At 31.3% G+C, this 12,115-nt stretch overlaps 2 protein-coding genes across 5 annotated transcripts in view; one reads left to right on the top strand and one right to left on the bottom strand.

The window, feature by feature from the left end:
- Positions 1 to 2,394, top strand: part of LOC139997860 (ATP-binding cassette sub-family G member 1) — a 42,941-nt gene extending 40,547 nt beyond the window's left edge. For both annotated transcript variants that reach the window (XM_072021881.1, XM_072021882.1), the window contains one exon: positions 470 to 2,394. In XM_072021881.1, the coding sequence (XP_071877982.1) occupies positions 470 to 808 (339 nt within the window). In that variant the 3' untranslated portion in view covers positions 809 to 2,394. The remainder of the gene's footprint in view (positions 1 to 469) is intronic.
- Positions 2,150 to 11,652, bottom strand: LOC139997856 (lysine-specific demethylase 4A). 3 transcript variants are annotated; one of them, XM_072021871.1, is made up of 11 exons: positions 11,511 to 11,652; positions 9,970 to 10,766; positions 9,670 to 9,875; positions 9,219 to 9,574; positions 6,663 to 9,043; positions 6,406 to 6,588; positions 5,777 to 6,076; positions 5,255 to 5,446; positions 5,063 to 5,176; positions 4,859 to 4,951; positions 2,150 to 4,665 (listed from the first exon to the last, which is right to left on the bottom strand). In XM_072021871.1, the coding sequence occupies exons 2-11, from the start codon at positions 10,744 to 10,746 to the stop codon at positions 4,567 to 4,569; spliced, it is 4,701 nt and encodes a 1,566-aa protein (XP_071877972.1). In that variant the 5' UTR covers positions 10,747 to 10,766; positions 11,511 to 11,652; the 3' UTR covers positions 2,150 to 4,566. The 3 variants fall into 3 exon arrangements, with proteins under 3 accessions (XP_071877972.1, XP_071877973.1, XP_071877974.1); XM_072021872.1 differs by having other exon boundaries at positions 9,970 to 10,763; positions 11,511 to 11,633; XM_072021873.1 differs by lacking the exon at positions 11,511 to 11,652 and adding an exon at positions 11,388 to 11,498.
- Positions 11,653 to 12,115: the final 463 nt, after the last annotated feature.

The raw sequence follows: 12,115 nt of genomic DNA on the forward strand, positions 1-12,115 counted from the left end.
TGAAATATTTTATTAATATGACAATAGCCATATAAGATGTTCTAAAATATTTAATTGATTTTGCTAATGCTTTTGCCTTTTGTTTGGAACTACATTACACATAAATAATTCATGAGGAATAAAAGGGCTCTCTTTTTCTTATGCAGTATATGGACGTTATGCGAACATAGATGCGCAGGAATCAAAAACAATCGATTTTTCAAAGCTTGTTAAAATATAGTTCCTAAAATGTACGATGTATTGAATTTAATTAATTCGTTACGCAATATTAATCTTTACAATAATATCCTGAAATATTGAAGAGTGCTATTATTGGATAAATATTATGAGAAAAGGAAATCTTTATTGATAGCTTATACATCGTTTTATTATGTAAATTTCTCAATATTTCTGAAAACCAAAATAAAAGATATAAGAGGCATTCTTTTTAAAAAGGGAATTTTAATATTCAATCTTTTTCTGTTCCCAGATCGCGGTATTCGCAGGACCCATAATTGCAGTGTTATTTTCCGTATTCGGGTTCTGTATTCGTTACATGGATACGCCACAGATGTTCCGATGGATGTTTCATATATCATACTTTCGCGCTAGTTTCCACAGCCTGTTACACACTGTCTACGGTTTCGATCGGATGGACTTGAAATGTGACGACTTCTATTGTCATTATAAAAAACCAACACAATTCCTTAAAGAAATGGAGATAGTCGACATAAGCGTCGCGAACAATCTCATTTTAATCATTGGTATCGGCGTCTTAATGCATTTATTAACTGCCAGTGCTCTCTGGTGCAAGCTTAACAGAAGATAAAAACTACTTATTTTCTATTTTTGGTAATTCAATATCGTTATCAGCCGATTATATGCGATCTTCTTTACCATAAAAGATAACGCTGAAAGAGTTCCTTCAGGACCTTGTAGGAACGGATCGAAAAACGTTGAATTTTTTGTATCAAGAACAAGGCTTTTTTTCATAGAGAAATTTTATGAAAGACATCTGTTGAATGAACGAAAGTTCCGAAATTTATTTCTACAAAGAACTAAGGAAATTATCCATTAAATGTTTATAAAGTAAATCTTTTTGCACTGTACTTATGAACTGTAGAAAAATTGTATTGAAATCTTAACATTTGAAAACTTGTAAAAATTATGAATTAGTTGTCGATGGCAATGTATGAATTTAATCGTACTATTAGCAAGTAGAGTTTCTGGATATAGGTGTATCGCTACACGTTATTCAATAATTATTACGTTACTACATGATTGCCGGGATTATTACCTTATTGTACGTCTTTTTTATCGGATCTCTTATATCAGAGACTTTCGTAAGAGATGAGTCACGAAAGCTTTAAAATGTACTGTAGTCTCGAATATCTTTAAGAGTTACATAAATGTAATGTAGGATGCACATAATAGTTAAGAAAAAATTCTATTTTTTTATCACGTTTTCATATACTACAATGTCATTAATAGTCTAATAGTATTGATAATTAGATTGCAGATTTTTATGCGTTCATACAGAACTTAAAGATGCGAAATATATACATAATATACAAAAATACATAAATATTTAAAATAAAGTACTCACCGTAATCTTCAGTAGATGAAATAAATTATATAGATTCTATTTCTTGTATTTATAAAAATATAAATTTGCATAAAAACTTGAGATCTATTTATGATAGTATATTAAATCATTCAATATACCACTTATATGCTACGATTAAAAATAAAATTGACGGTCTATGTTAGGTGTAATTACTGCACTGTTTACGATACGATTAATTTGAAAAATTAATCGAGAATCAATCAAGTTATCAATTTGAAAAATTGAAAGTGATATTGGAATAAATTAAGCACTTGGTTATACTAAAAGTATATGACATAATAGAAATTATAATATTAAGATTAGGGCATTGTTTATATCATTTTCCAATCAGTAGGCGATGGTTTCAAAAAGTTATCGTATGCTTATTTTGCTTATAGCGGACTAGAAAAATTGTTGGATTAATTCCTCAGAAAACCACGTTTTTTTTCTATTTTTATTATAACAGATCTAATTATTCTCTGTGATATATTTGTTAGACATTTCCATAATTTTACATAAATAGCAGTGTGTAAATGTAATTTTATGTAAATTAAAAATCTAGAATTAATTCGTAAGAATAAACCGTGACAATTTTAGATGTTTATTGAAAAATATACTCCTATTACAAAATATTTGATGTATATCAATATTGAAATCGGAAGTTTCAATTATATTTTTCAACACTATTTCACTATATCAACACTCCTATACTGTATTTATTATTTGTATAAATATCTTTACTTGCGGAAGGATAAGTTATTAATTTATATATAATATTATACAATAAGAAATAAAACTGTTTATGAATATATTCTGTATATTATTCATTAACTTCTACAATAATACTTATCTTACTTATTTACAATCACATTACAACAAAAGAATGTCTGAACTTTTCCTGATAGCAAGTGGAGATAAACAGAATTAAATAAAATGTTACAATTGAAATCTGCATTTTTTTTTTATATTAAAAAGAAAAACTAATAGTGATGTAGAAAGGAAAAGGACTATTTTATATATTTAGTTTTTATTTTACGTTGTGTATCCAATCTGTTTCTATACTCGGATACATTATTAATTTTTTTTCTTTCATTAATATCATATACAGATAAAATACTAATACATTTCCCCTAATCTATCTTAATTGATATTACAAAGTGATCAGGGGAAAAGTGATGATTTTCTTTCGCATAAATTACGTAAGTTTAAGATAAAATTATAGCTCGTCTCATGCGCGCGCATATCTTTGTTTTCGGAGTTAAATGAAATCTCTACAGGAAACGAATTTCAAGAGATCATATGGATACCAACAACTCCATAACAAATTTCTTCTACAAATATACATACAGATATATATTATGATTACTATTGTGTGTAGTGTTCACTATATTAAGAACATGATACAATCAAATAAAACATACAAGAAAAATATGAAAAAAACATACCGTCATAAGAAACCATACTAAAACGATGCAAGAATATTGATACCATGCTTTTAACGTGAATAAAAAATAAGAATAGATTTTCATGGTGATAATACACTCTTCCGTGTCATAAATATTTATTGAACAATCTTATAATGAACACACACAATCAAGTACTGTGATTTATTAATGATACTTTTTTAAAACAAAAAAGATAATTAACATGATTTGCCACGTTAAAGGGATCAATAGTTGTCACAGAACAATTAAAAAAATTTTTAGTTATATTTTTAATTCGCTAAAAATTTCTGCAATCAACAGAAATACATTATTAATTTCTATAATGTGAATGAATCAAGGATTATGTATTCGTAAACATCTCATGTAAAAATTGTACTTTAAGGAAAAATTGTACATCGCACACTGAATTTTTAGGGGTAATTTGTTATATTTTCCCGTATGATAATTCATATCATATCATATCATACACATTTATTATTTATAAAAATTTTACAAAATAAATATGACATAAAAAAATACAAAAGAAACTATATGTCAAACATGTATTCACAAATAACTACTGAACCCTTGTAACAGTGGTTTATTATAATGAACAGCTTTAAATACAGTTCTACATATGCATTTAGTGACGCATTACAATTTAACATGATCTTTACCAAGATATATGCAATGCAAATCTCTGAAATATTCAATTTTCGATTACTTCTATCCATAAAACAAAGTAAAAAATTCTTTTTCAATTACGAGGTTTTATACGAGACTCGTCGCTTAAAAACTTTTCATTTCTATTCATATTCTGCAAATATATACAGAAGTACATAGCATAAAATTTATTATTTCTTCTTTGATCCTTAAGAATTCGCTGAATGACATCATCCTGTCTTTAATAATCTGTCGAATACAATAAATCATTCTAACTGCATATAAATACAAGAGAACAAGAAAAACGCTACACTTTCTTTTCATTTTGCGTGACAAATTCTGAATTTGTATTAGTTCGTTACTAGTTAGTTATACTAGTTACGTGATAAATAGTTAAAAACGAAGCTGCTTTAATTATAGCCATGAATGAATGAAGCGCGTCAGAGGGATGCGTAATTTGTAACACTGCGGTTTCCTTAATACCCTTCTTTTCTCGAAGAGATATTGTAACATCAATATTGAACTTCTTTTTCATTCGACAATATTGGAGCATAATTTATTAATCTTCATTACAACGAATCCAATCAATAAACGATGACATACTTAAAAATAAGGGAGTGTGATAGTACTGACAAAAAGATTTAGTGAATTAAGACATTAAAAAAAAAAACAACGAAACGAAACAGAAAGAAAGAATAAAACGCATAGAAATGATATAACGAGACGAAAATGGAAAAAAAGTGAAAATTTATCAAATTTGGTCTGTTCTTAATAACGTATACGTTTAGAAAAGACCAAATGATTAGGTACAATTGTTTTATATATGGTATGTACAATAAATTGATAATTTGTCTCTATCGATTATTTACAACGAATCGTATATAATTTTCCGTTTTAATCACAATGTTTCGACTGTTTCACCTTTCTTTGCGCCTCCGATTCATCCTCCGTGCCATACAGATGATACCGGTGCTTCATTTCGGTCGCAACAGACTTTAATAAAAATCAATCGAAACAATAAAAAGTCAACATAAGTTCGTGATAAAGGAATAAAATTATAGATAAAACATAACACGACAGAAATAAAAAAAAATAGGCAGGTGAATCGTATAAAAAAAGAATCCTATTTCTAAAGATCCTACCAAAGTATTCACGGCGGAATAAATTAGTTTGTCACTAAACTCACCAAACGTGACCGAACTCTTTTTGGCATATCTTCCTGTAAGCTGTATATGTCGTTTCGCTTCAATGGAAGTTGGGAACCATCCTCAAAAATTACCTAAAATTTCAATGAAAAACGTTAATAATATCATACAATAACAAGAATGAAAAATGCTACTAATAAAAATTAATATTAGAATACTTTTTTTTAGAATTATGAATTACTTACAGTATACATGATCCGGTGATTTGTACCTTCGAAAATACCATTGTATAAGTTACCATCTGTCCACTTCACAACAACTGCAGCTCCTTGTTGCGGTGGATTTCCAGGATCGTAATTCTGTAAAGAAGAACAAAAATGCACTTTAAGATAAAATTCATATAGAAAGTGAAATTAGAATGTACAATAAGAACTTACCATAATATCCGATGGATATAAATCATCGCTGAAACTGTCATCATTGAACGTCACCATGTAAAATAAAGTATCATGTATGGAATCTACTTTGGCCTTATAATATCGCGTATTTCGATGCTTTGCCCAGACAGTTTCTCCCTGTCGAAGCGGTGGTATTTTTTCTTTTCCATCGTCATGTCCATCACACGTTACCTATACATAACACCCATTATAATTTCAACACAGTTTAACATATATTTGATTTTTACACATATATACTAGTAAAACTCTATTTATTGGAACGAAATTTTATGTAATGACCGATTAACTGAACTTTTGGTAGTTGAATTTGCTTATGTGAACATGAGCTCCTATTATGTAAACGAAAAATTATAGATCGTGAGGAAAATTGATGAGCTCGTATTATATGAACTATAATTATATAAATTGTTTGTCCTCTAACAAATTCAAATACATATAGTTCTACTGTATATTGTTTATATATTATATGTATTACACCCTTATCCTCTATGATGTATATACCTGAAGTTCAGGTGAATTGTATACGGGAATCGTAAACGTAGCGCCAGAGACGAGACCACAAGACGGATGAAACAGATTGCTACAGTGACTACATTTAAGACATGCGCCATCCTTTTGTCCACAATAACAACATTGTTGTTTAACATTATCTGGTTTGATGGCCAATACATTAATGGGATCCTTATTTATAGCATCCTTAAAAGTGACTCCAGGTAATAAAAGAGCGCATAGTATATGTACCCAATTACCATCACTGGTTCGCTTAAGAGCTCCTCCCCGCATAGGACACAAACAACACATCTACGTAATGGTAAAAAGTAATTAGAAAGTTTGTTCAGAATAGAAACAAGACTATGGTTATTCCCAGCGATTTTCAGCATTTTTTATCATACATAAATTAATTACAAAAATTTTGCGATATATCAAAAAATATATTATACTTGATTGATTGTTTTAGTCAGATTTTTATTTGACAATCTAAGGGAAATGAGGCCAGTGATTCTAGCTAAATAGTTAGGTATTGTATGTTTTAAAAATTTGTGGCATAACTATGGACACCGCATGGAACACTAATTAAAAATCGTTGGCTGCAACCATAGTCTATCTATACAGAATAGAAATTTACGCACCACTTGTGTTTTACCAGCCTTGCACTTATCGCAAGCCCAATTTCGTAGATCTGTAGGTAACACAGTGATTCCATAACAGGAGGCATGAACCGTGACATGACACTCTCTACAACGTAAAATCTTATCATTTTCTGGTTCAACGATTTGTTCTTTTGAGTTGGCAACGAATATATTCGCAGATACCTAAAAAAAAACGTTTCAATAATATTTCTTCTGGGTATTTGTATCGTCAAATGAAGAGAAACTCTACTACTTACCCATATCGGTGAACTCTCTGGTAAAACGGTGGGCTTACAATATTTCCAGTCTGGTGGCATTAACCTGCCATGTCCATTACAACTTGAGGTAAACGGTGCGCAAATGGCACAGTGAGATATTTGAGCACTCCAATAATCATTGAATGCTTTTAGTAAATCATTATTTGGAACTGTAGGATACAGCATGTCTGATATATGTCCTGGTACCATTGATACACGATGAGACACCAAAGGTGATTGATCCACAGAGCACGTGACTATATTTGACTCCTCCAAATTCGACGTTGCTGCAACCATTTTCATCTCTGTGGATTCTTTTTTCCTAGTGGTTGCTTTCTTTAATTTTTCTTTTAATTTCCGTCTCGAACTCGTTAACTGTTTCAACGGTAGTACATTGGTACTCTCCAAACTCTTTTCTATATTCTGAGGTTGCAGTTGATCATCGGCTACCTTTACATTTGAAAATTGTTCCTGTTGCGAGAGTGAAACAGTAATCGATTTTTGAGAATCTTGTAAGTCCGTGCTGGAATGATTCGTAGTGTACTGTGTACCAGTATCTAATGTCGTGATATTTATATTTTTGCTAATAACTTCCAATGAACTGTCCACCTGCGTCGATACAGTCTTTACATTACTAGCGACCGTACCTGCGCTCTTGAATATCTTGTTACAGATTTCTTCCTTTTGATTAATTGGCTTTTTTATAAATAACTGATCTTGCGATTTTGGTATAATCTTCACGAAGGAACTAGCCGTACTTGGAACGGAAGTAGAGGTCTGTAAATATTTTTTGTTAAAATCTATCATCATCGAAGGCTGAGAATTTAATGCAATGTTTGTGCATTTTGAAGTTGTGGTTAAAAAGAATGTATTGTTGCCCGATAAATTTAACGGGGAAGACGAAACAGAGACTTCAGGTATTTCTGCGTTTGTAACTGTTGAATGAACTTGCTTGTCGTCTCTTATATCCTTCAAGAAGAACACGCTGTTATTACTAGTCGATGGTTGCCAGAATTTTGTTGCTATCATCTTTGATGTATCCGTAGAAGATCTTTTTCCTAATGGCTGTGCCAAAATTGTATTTTTAGTAAAAATACCTTCCAATCGTGGTATCTGAATGGCGCATGGGGTTACAGATTTTGAAACTTTCACGCATTTCGTTCCGTTCCCTACCTCTTGAGATATTTCCTTCTTTAGAATCGGTGGCTTGGAGAAATTAGTGTTTAAAAACATTATGCTTGGTCCCGAGAGTTTAGGTTCTTGTGATTTGGAAATAGGCCAACTCTTTGGTGAAATTACTATGCTTTTGGGTGGTATATGAGTGTCGCTCTCTGCTCCAGTAAATTTCTCAGAGCTAACCTTTGGAGATACTTCGGTAGCTGGTATATTATATGCTGATTTCAGCACACTCAACCTAGGAGCTTTTATGATGTCTTTTTTCGGGTAATTAAGTATCGACCTTTCACTTATAATCGTTCCTACACTTTTGCAGCTGGTGTAAATGCCAGGTTTCGTTTCTTGTAGAGTGATCTGAGTATCCCCACTGATGAATTCAGATTCCACAGCTTTGTCAATTTTGTTAGCAGTTTTCACTTGATCCAAAGAAATATTCTTCAATGGAATTTGCTTAGAAAATGATGGTTTTATTGTAACTATACTATCTTTCTTTGTACTCTTCGGATATAGATTTACTTGCTGTTCCATATTATTTTCCAAAATCTCTGTTTCTTTTGTATCTCTATATGTAGGAATTGCAACCTGACTGCTATTTGTAATATTTGTAACATTCTTCTCTTTGATGGGACTCATGTTAGTATCGTTATCAGCAAAAGTCATCGTTTCTGATATATGATTACCGGTTTCATTATTAACTGTTGGGGATTTGTGTAAATTAAGACTTGGCATAGCCATAAGTTTCCGTTGTACGTCGGCATCAGACACATCCAAAGGCTCGTTGGTATCGAAAATAGACACATTCAAACTTTTACGTTTAGTTTTATTTATGTTCTTCGATTTAATCTTCTTTGGCTCTCCATACTTCGAATGTTTTTTCTTCTTCCTCACTGGTTTATCAGTTTCCGAAAAGTCAGATCCTTCTTCTATTTTTATGTTTCCAACGATATCGTCACTTGTTATAATGACGTTGGAACTACCTGGAACTACGTCGCTTTCTAATTGAGCACTTTGCTCCGCAGAAGGCAAGAAGTTATAGCTTACATCTACTTCCTGTTTTATTTCAGTCTTTACTGTAACTTCGTCAGTAATACTTTTGTTATAATCTTTCTTGGACTTCGATTTATTTTTATCCGCGTTCTTTTTTTTCCTTTTTCGACTCTTTTTGCGATTGTAACCGTCATCGTATACAGAAGCCTCATTTACATCTATCAAAAAAGTTATTTATTAAATTAAGTAAAAGGATGAGATCAGAAGAAAATTAAAATAGATTAAAAGAAAATAATCAATATTTTCTATATATACATAAGAATTTACTAGACAAATATGAACATATATTGAGACCAAAAGACGCCATCATAATAAGTAAGATAGATCTTTTACCCATTTCTCCTGCTTTCAGCCATATATCTTCTAAAACCTCCAACTGTTGTTCATCTGGTTGATCATATGCTTCTTCCAACTCTAAATCTTGTAACACTTTCTTAACATCTGGTGGAATATCAGAACGGTTTACTAATTCTTCCATGTCAACATCCGGATTTGTTGCCATTATATTCTTCTTTTTATGTATAGTGTGCCGTTTATTTTTTGGAGCAGCGTTCAAGTAACTTTGTGGTAATTGTCCATTGCTACTATTACTACATAGAAGATCCATTTGAGAAGGCATAGGTGCGGCTGTTTGTTTAGGATCTTCAGGATGAGGACCTATATCTTCTCCGCGTAACCATAATTCATACCTATCATACGAAATTAATTTTCTTAATTTCTCTTAACGATGGCAAAATCTATAGATTTTAATTGATATACTTTTTTTGTAAAAACTTCTTCCTACCTTTCTGGTTGAAAACGTTTTACGAATGTGTCCATAGATATCTTAACCATATCTTTACTACAGGTACATTGTATAGCCCTTTTACCATATTCTACCCATCGTGGTGCAGCGAAATTCGTGGATTCAGCGCAGTTGAATCCATGATTGAAACCCGCATGGTATCCATAAGGGAAAGTGATCATAATTTCCCCAGCTTCTTGCGTTATCTAAAAGATAAAAAGAAAGATGTTGAGTCTAATTTTTATTTCTATACTAACTATTCTAAATAATTTTTAGGGTACATAAATAATTAAAACTTACTTTATTATATGGAATAGAATGTTGCTTCAATATTTGAGGAGAAATAAGAGACATTTTATGACGCAGAAAAGCCCGACAACTTTGATAACTTGATGGGAAGTAAAAACTAGCTAGCCTCTCTAATCGTCTGCCATGTTCTGGTGGTATAGCATACCACGTTTTTGGAGCTCCAAAATGTAAATAATTTATTGAATACAAATCCATATCCTCTGTATGCCAGGCAAACGTAGTTTTCCACATCCCAAAATACAAGTATGCCGTATTAACACCATCGATAGATATACCATAATCTTTATTCACATAATCAAGTATTGTTCCCAAGTGATTAATATTCCACTCTTTTACATCTGGATCGGTTAATGAGCCAGATACATCTGCCCCATATATAGGTGCAACATATGTTATATTCTTCCAGTACTTTCTTTCTAAGTCTTCGTAATCAAAGTGACGAGGAGTATTGTACCGTTCAGAGTTAGCCAATTTCCTATATTCTTTAACAGTCATTGATTTCTTCTGTATGTTAATTTGTTGATAAAGACCTTGTTTGCCAGTTACCACCTGGCAAATTGGTGCAGGAATTGTGAGATCCATATCATCTAAGTTATAGCCTCTTTTTCTTGGGATCCACTCAACTGGAGGAATTACTTTTGCCAAACCAGCCTTATGAGCTCCTTTGCTTTCCATGTATTCCACATACTTGGTAAAATCTTTGAATTCTTCGTACGTGGGTCTAAAGACCTGGATACGGGGAGTTCCCCGTGAGATATTGCTAACCATTTTTTCCTTAATTTATCCTCCTGAAAAGGAAAAAAATGCGAATCTTTTATATTTTATGACATTTTCCGAATTAGTTGATTCAATTAAAGCTTTTATATTAGTATTAAATATTAAACATACAAATGTATTACGATCATTCATAAATATATATTACTATAGACAAAATATATGATGTAATCTTCCAAATAATTCATTCAGAAATTTGCAAAAGCCTGAATCATAAATGTATTGTATAAATAAAACTGTAAGAATCATGACATATAAACATAAAACCAAAACACAGTTTCGGAACGTACGCTCCGGTTATTTAACAATAAACAAACATTTACGAAACAAACTAACATAGTACTACAAGTACGAAAAAGATATTATGAATCTTTTCTGTTCATTGATGTTTTTGCAAACAACAACATTCAAAAACGGGAAGTAAAAAACGAAGTACTATATTTTTGAGACGATACGTGCCGGAGATGCATAAACAAAATGGATGGTATCTATTGTCAAGAAATTCTTCTTAAAATAACTTCTTTACGACTTTCTGTTAGTTTTCAGGAAATGGATTAATACATTACTAAGCACCAAAAAGTAATTTATGTTAATGATTTGTATCATATGTTTAATTTTTAAAAAGGGATTTTCACCTAAGGATAGCTGTGTTCACGAAATCTCGTGTTGGCAGATATGTATATTGACCGACACAAATCAACGTGTTTCTAGGTTGTACGATCTCTTCACAGCGTCGTTAAACACGATGCACTACTTACATCAAAATAGCACGTTAAAAATCATCTTTTCTGTATAAACACCATGTTCATCCAAATATTGTGGTGGATTTCACTATTTGACACATCAACCGCTCTGCCCCGCGCGTCACAGGCAACTAATAAAGATGGCATTCACTGTCCTATGAGTTTGGGACGCTAGAACAACAGCGCATGCGTACCAAGCGGGAAATTTAAATTTTTGCATTTTGTCACGTACGTAAAACTTTATCGAAATTTTCACACAAATTTTGTATTAAATACATTCAAAACGATATATTTATTCTTTTTGTGGATATTTTTAAATTATAGATATAAATGACAGAATTAGAAATGTTGGAAATTAATAAATGTATTATACTTTGTGATAATGGAAACGAAATATTTCATTAAAACATATTGATTTATTAATGTTTATACTTGTGGAAATGGAAAAAAGGTAATTTTCAACGTGTATGACAATTTATTGAATATGTACAGTTACAAATTTTATATACATTTACAATAAAGTTATAGTTCTGTTTCATACCTTTGACATGTGTACATAGTGCTTAGATGTTTAGATACGTTCATATGTGTTATATTCTATGTAATTTATTTCTGCATAG

The sequence above is a fragment of the Bombus fervidus genome, chromosome 2, assembly GCF_041682495.2.
Source record: "Bombus fervidus isolate BK054 chromosome 2, iyBomFerv1, whole genome shotgun sequence".
Lineage (NCBI taxonomy): Eukaryota > Metazoa > Arthropoda > Insecta > Hymenoptera > Apidae > Bombus > Bombus fervidus.

What these genes read in the sequence shown, in the direction of transcription:
- LOC139997856 (XM_072021871.1), bottom strand. Translation starts at nt 10,746, where the DNA reads ATGGTTAGCAATATCTCACGGGGAACTCCCCGTATCCAGGTCTTTAGA. An exon ending in AAACGTTTTCAACCAGAAAG is followed by an intron (nt 9,575 to 9,669) that starts GTAGGAAGAAGT and finishes TTCGTATGATAG; the next exon opens with GTATGAATTATGGTTACGCG. An exon ending in ACAATTCACCTGAACTTCAG is followed by an intron (nt 5,447 to 5,776) that starts GTATATACATCA and finishes TGTTATGTATAG; the next exon opens with GTAACGTGTGATGGACATGA.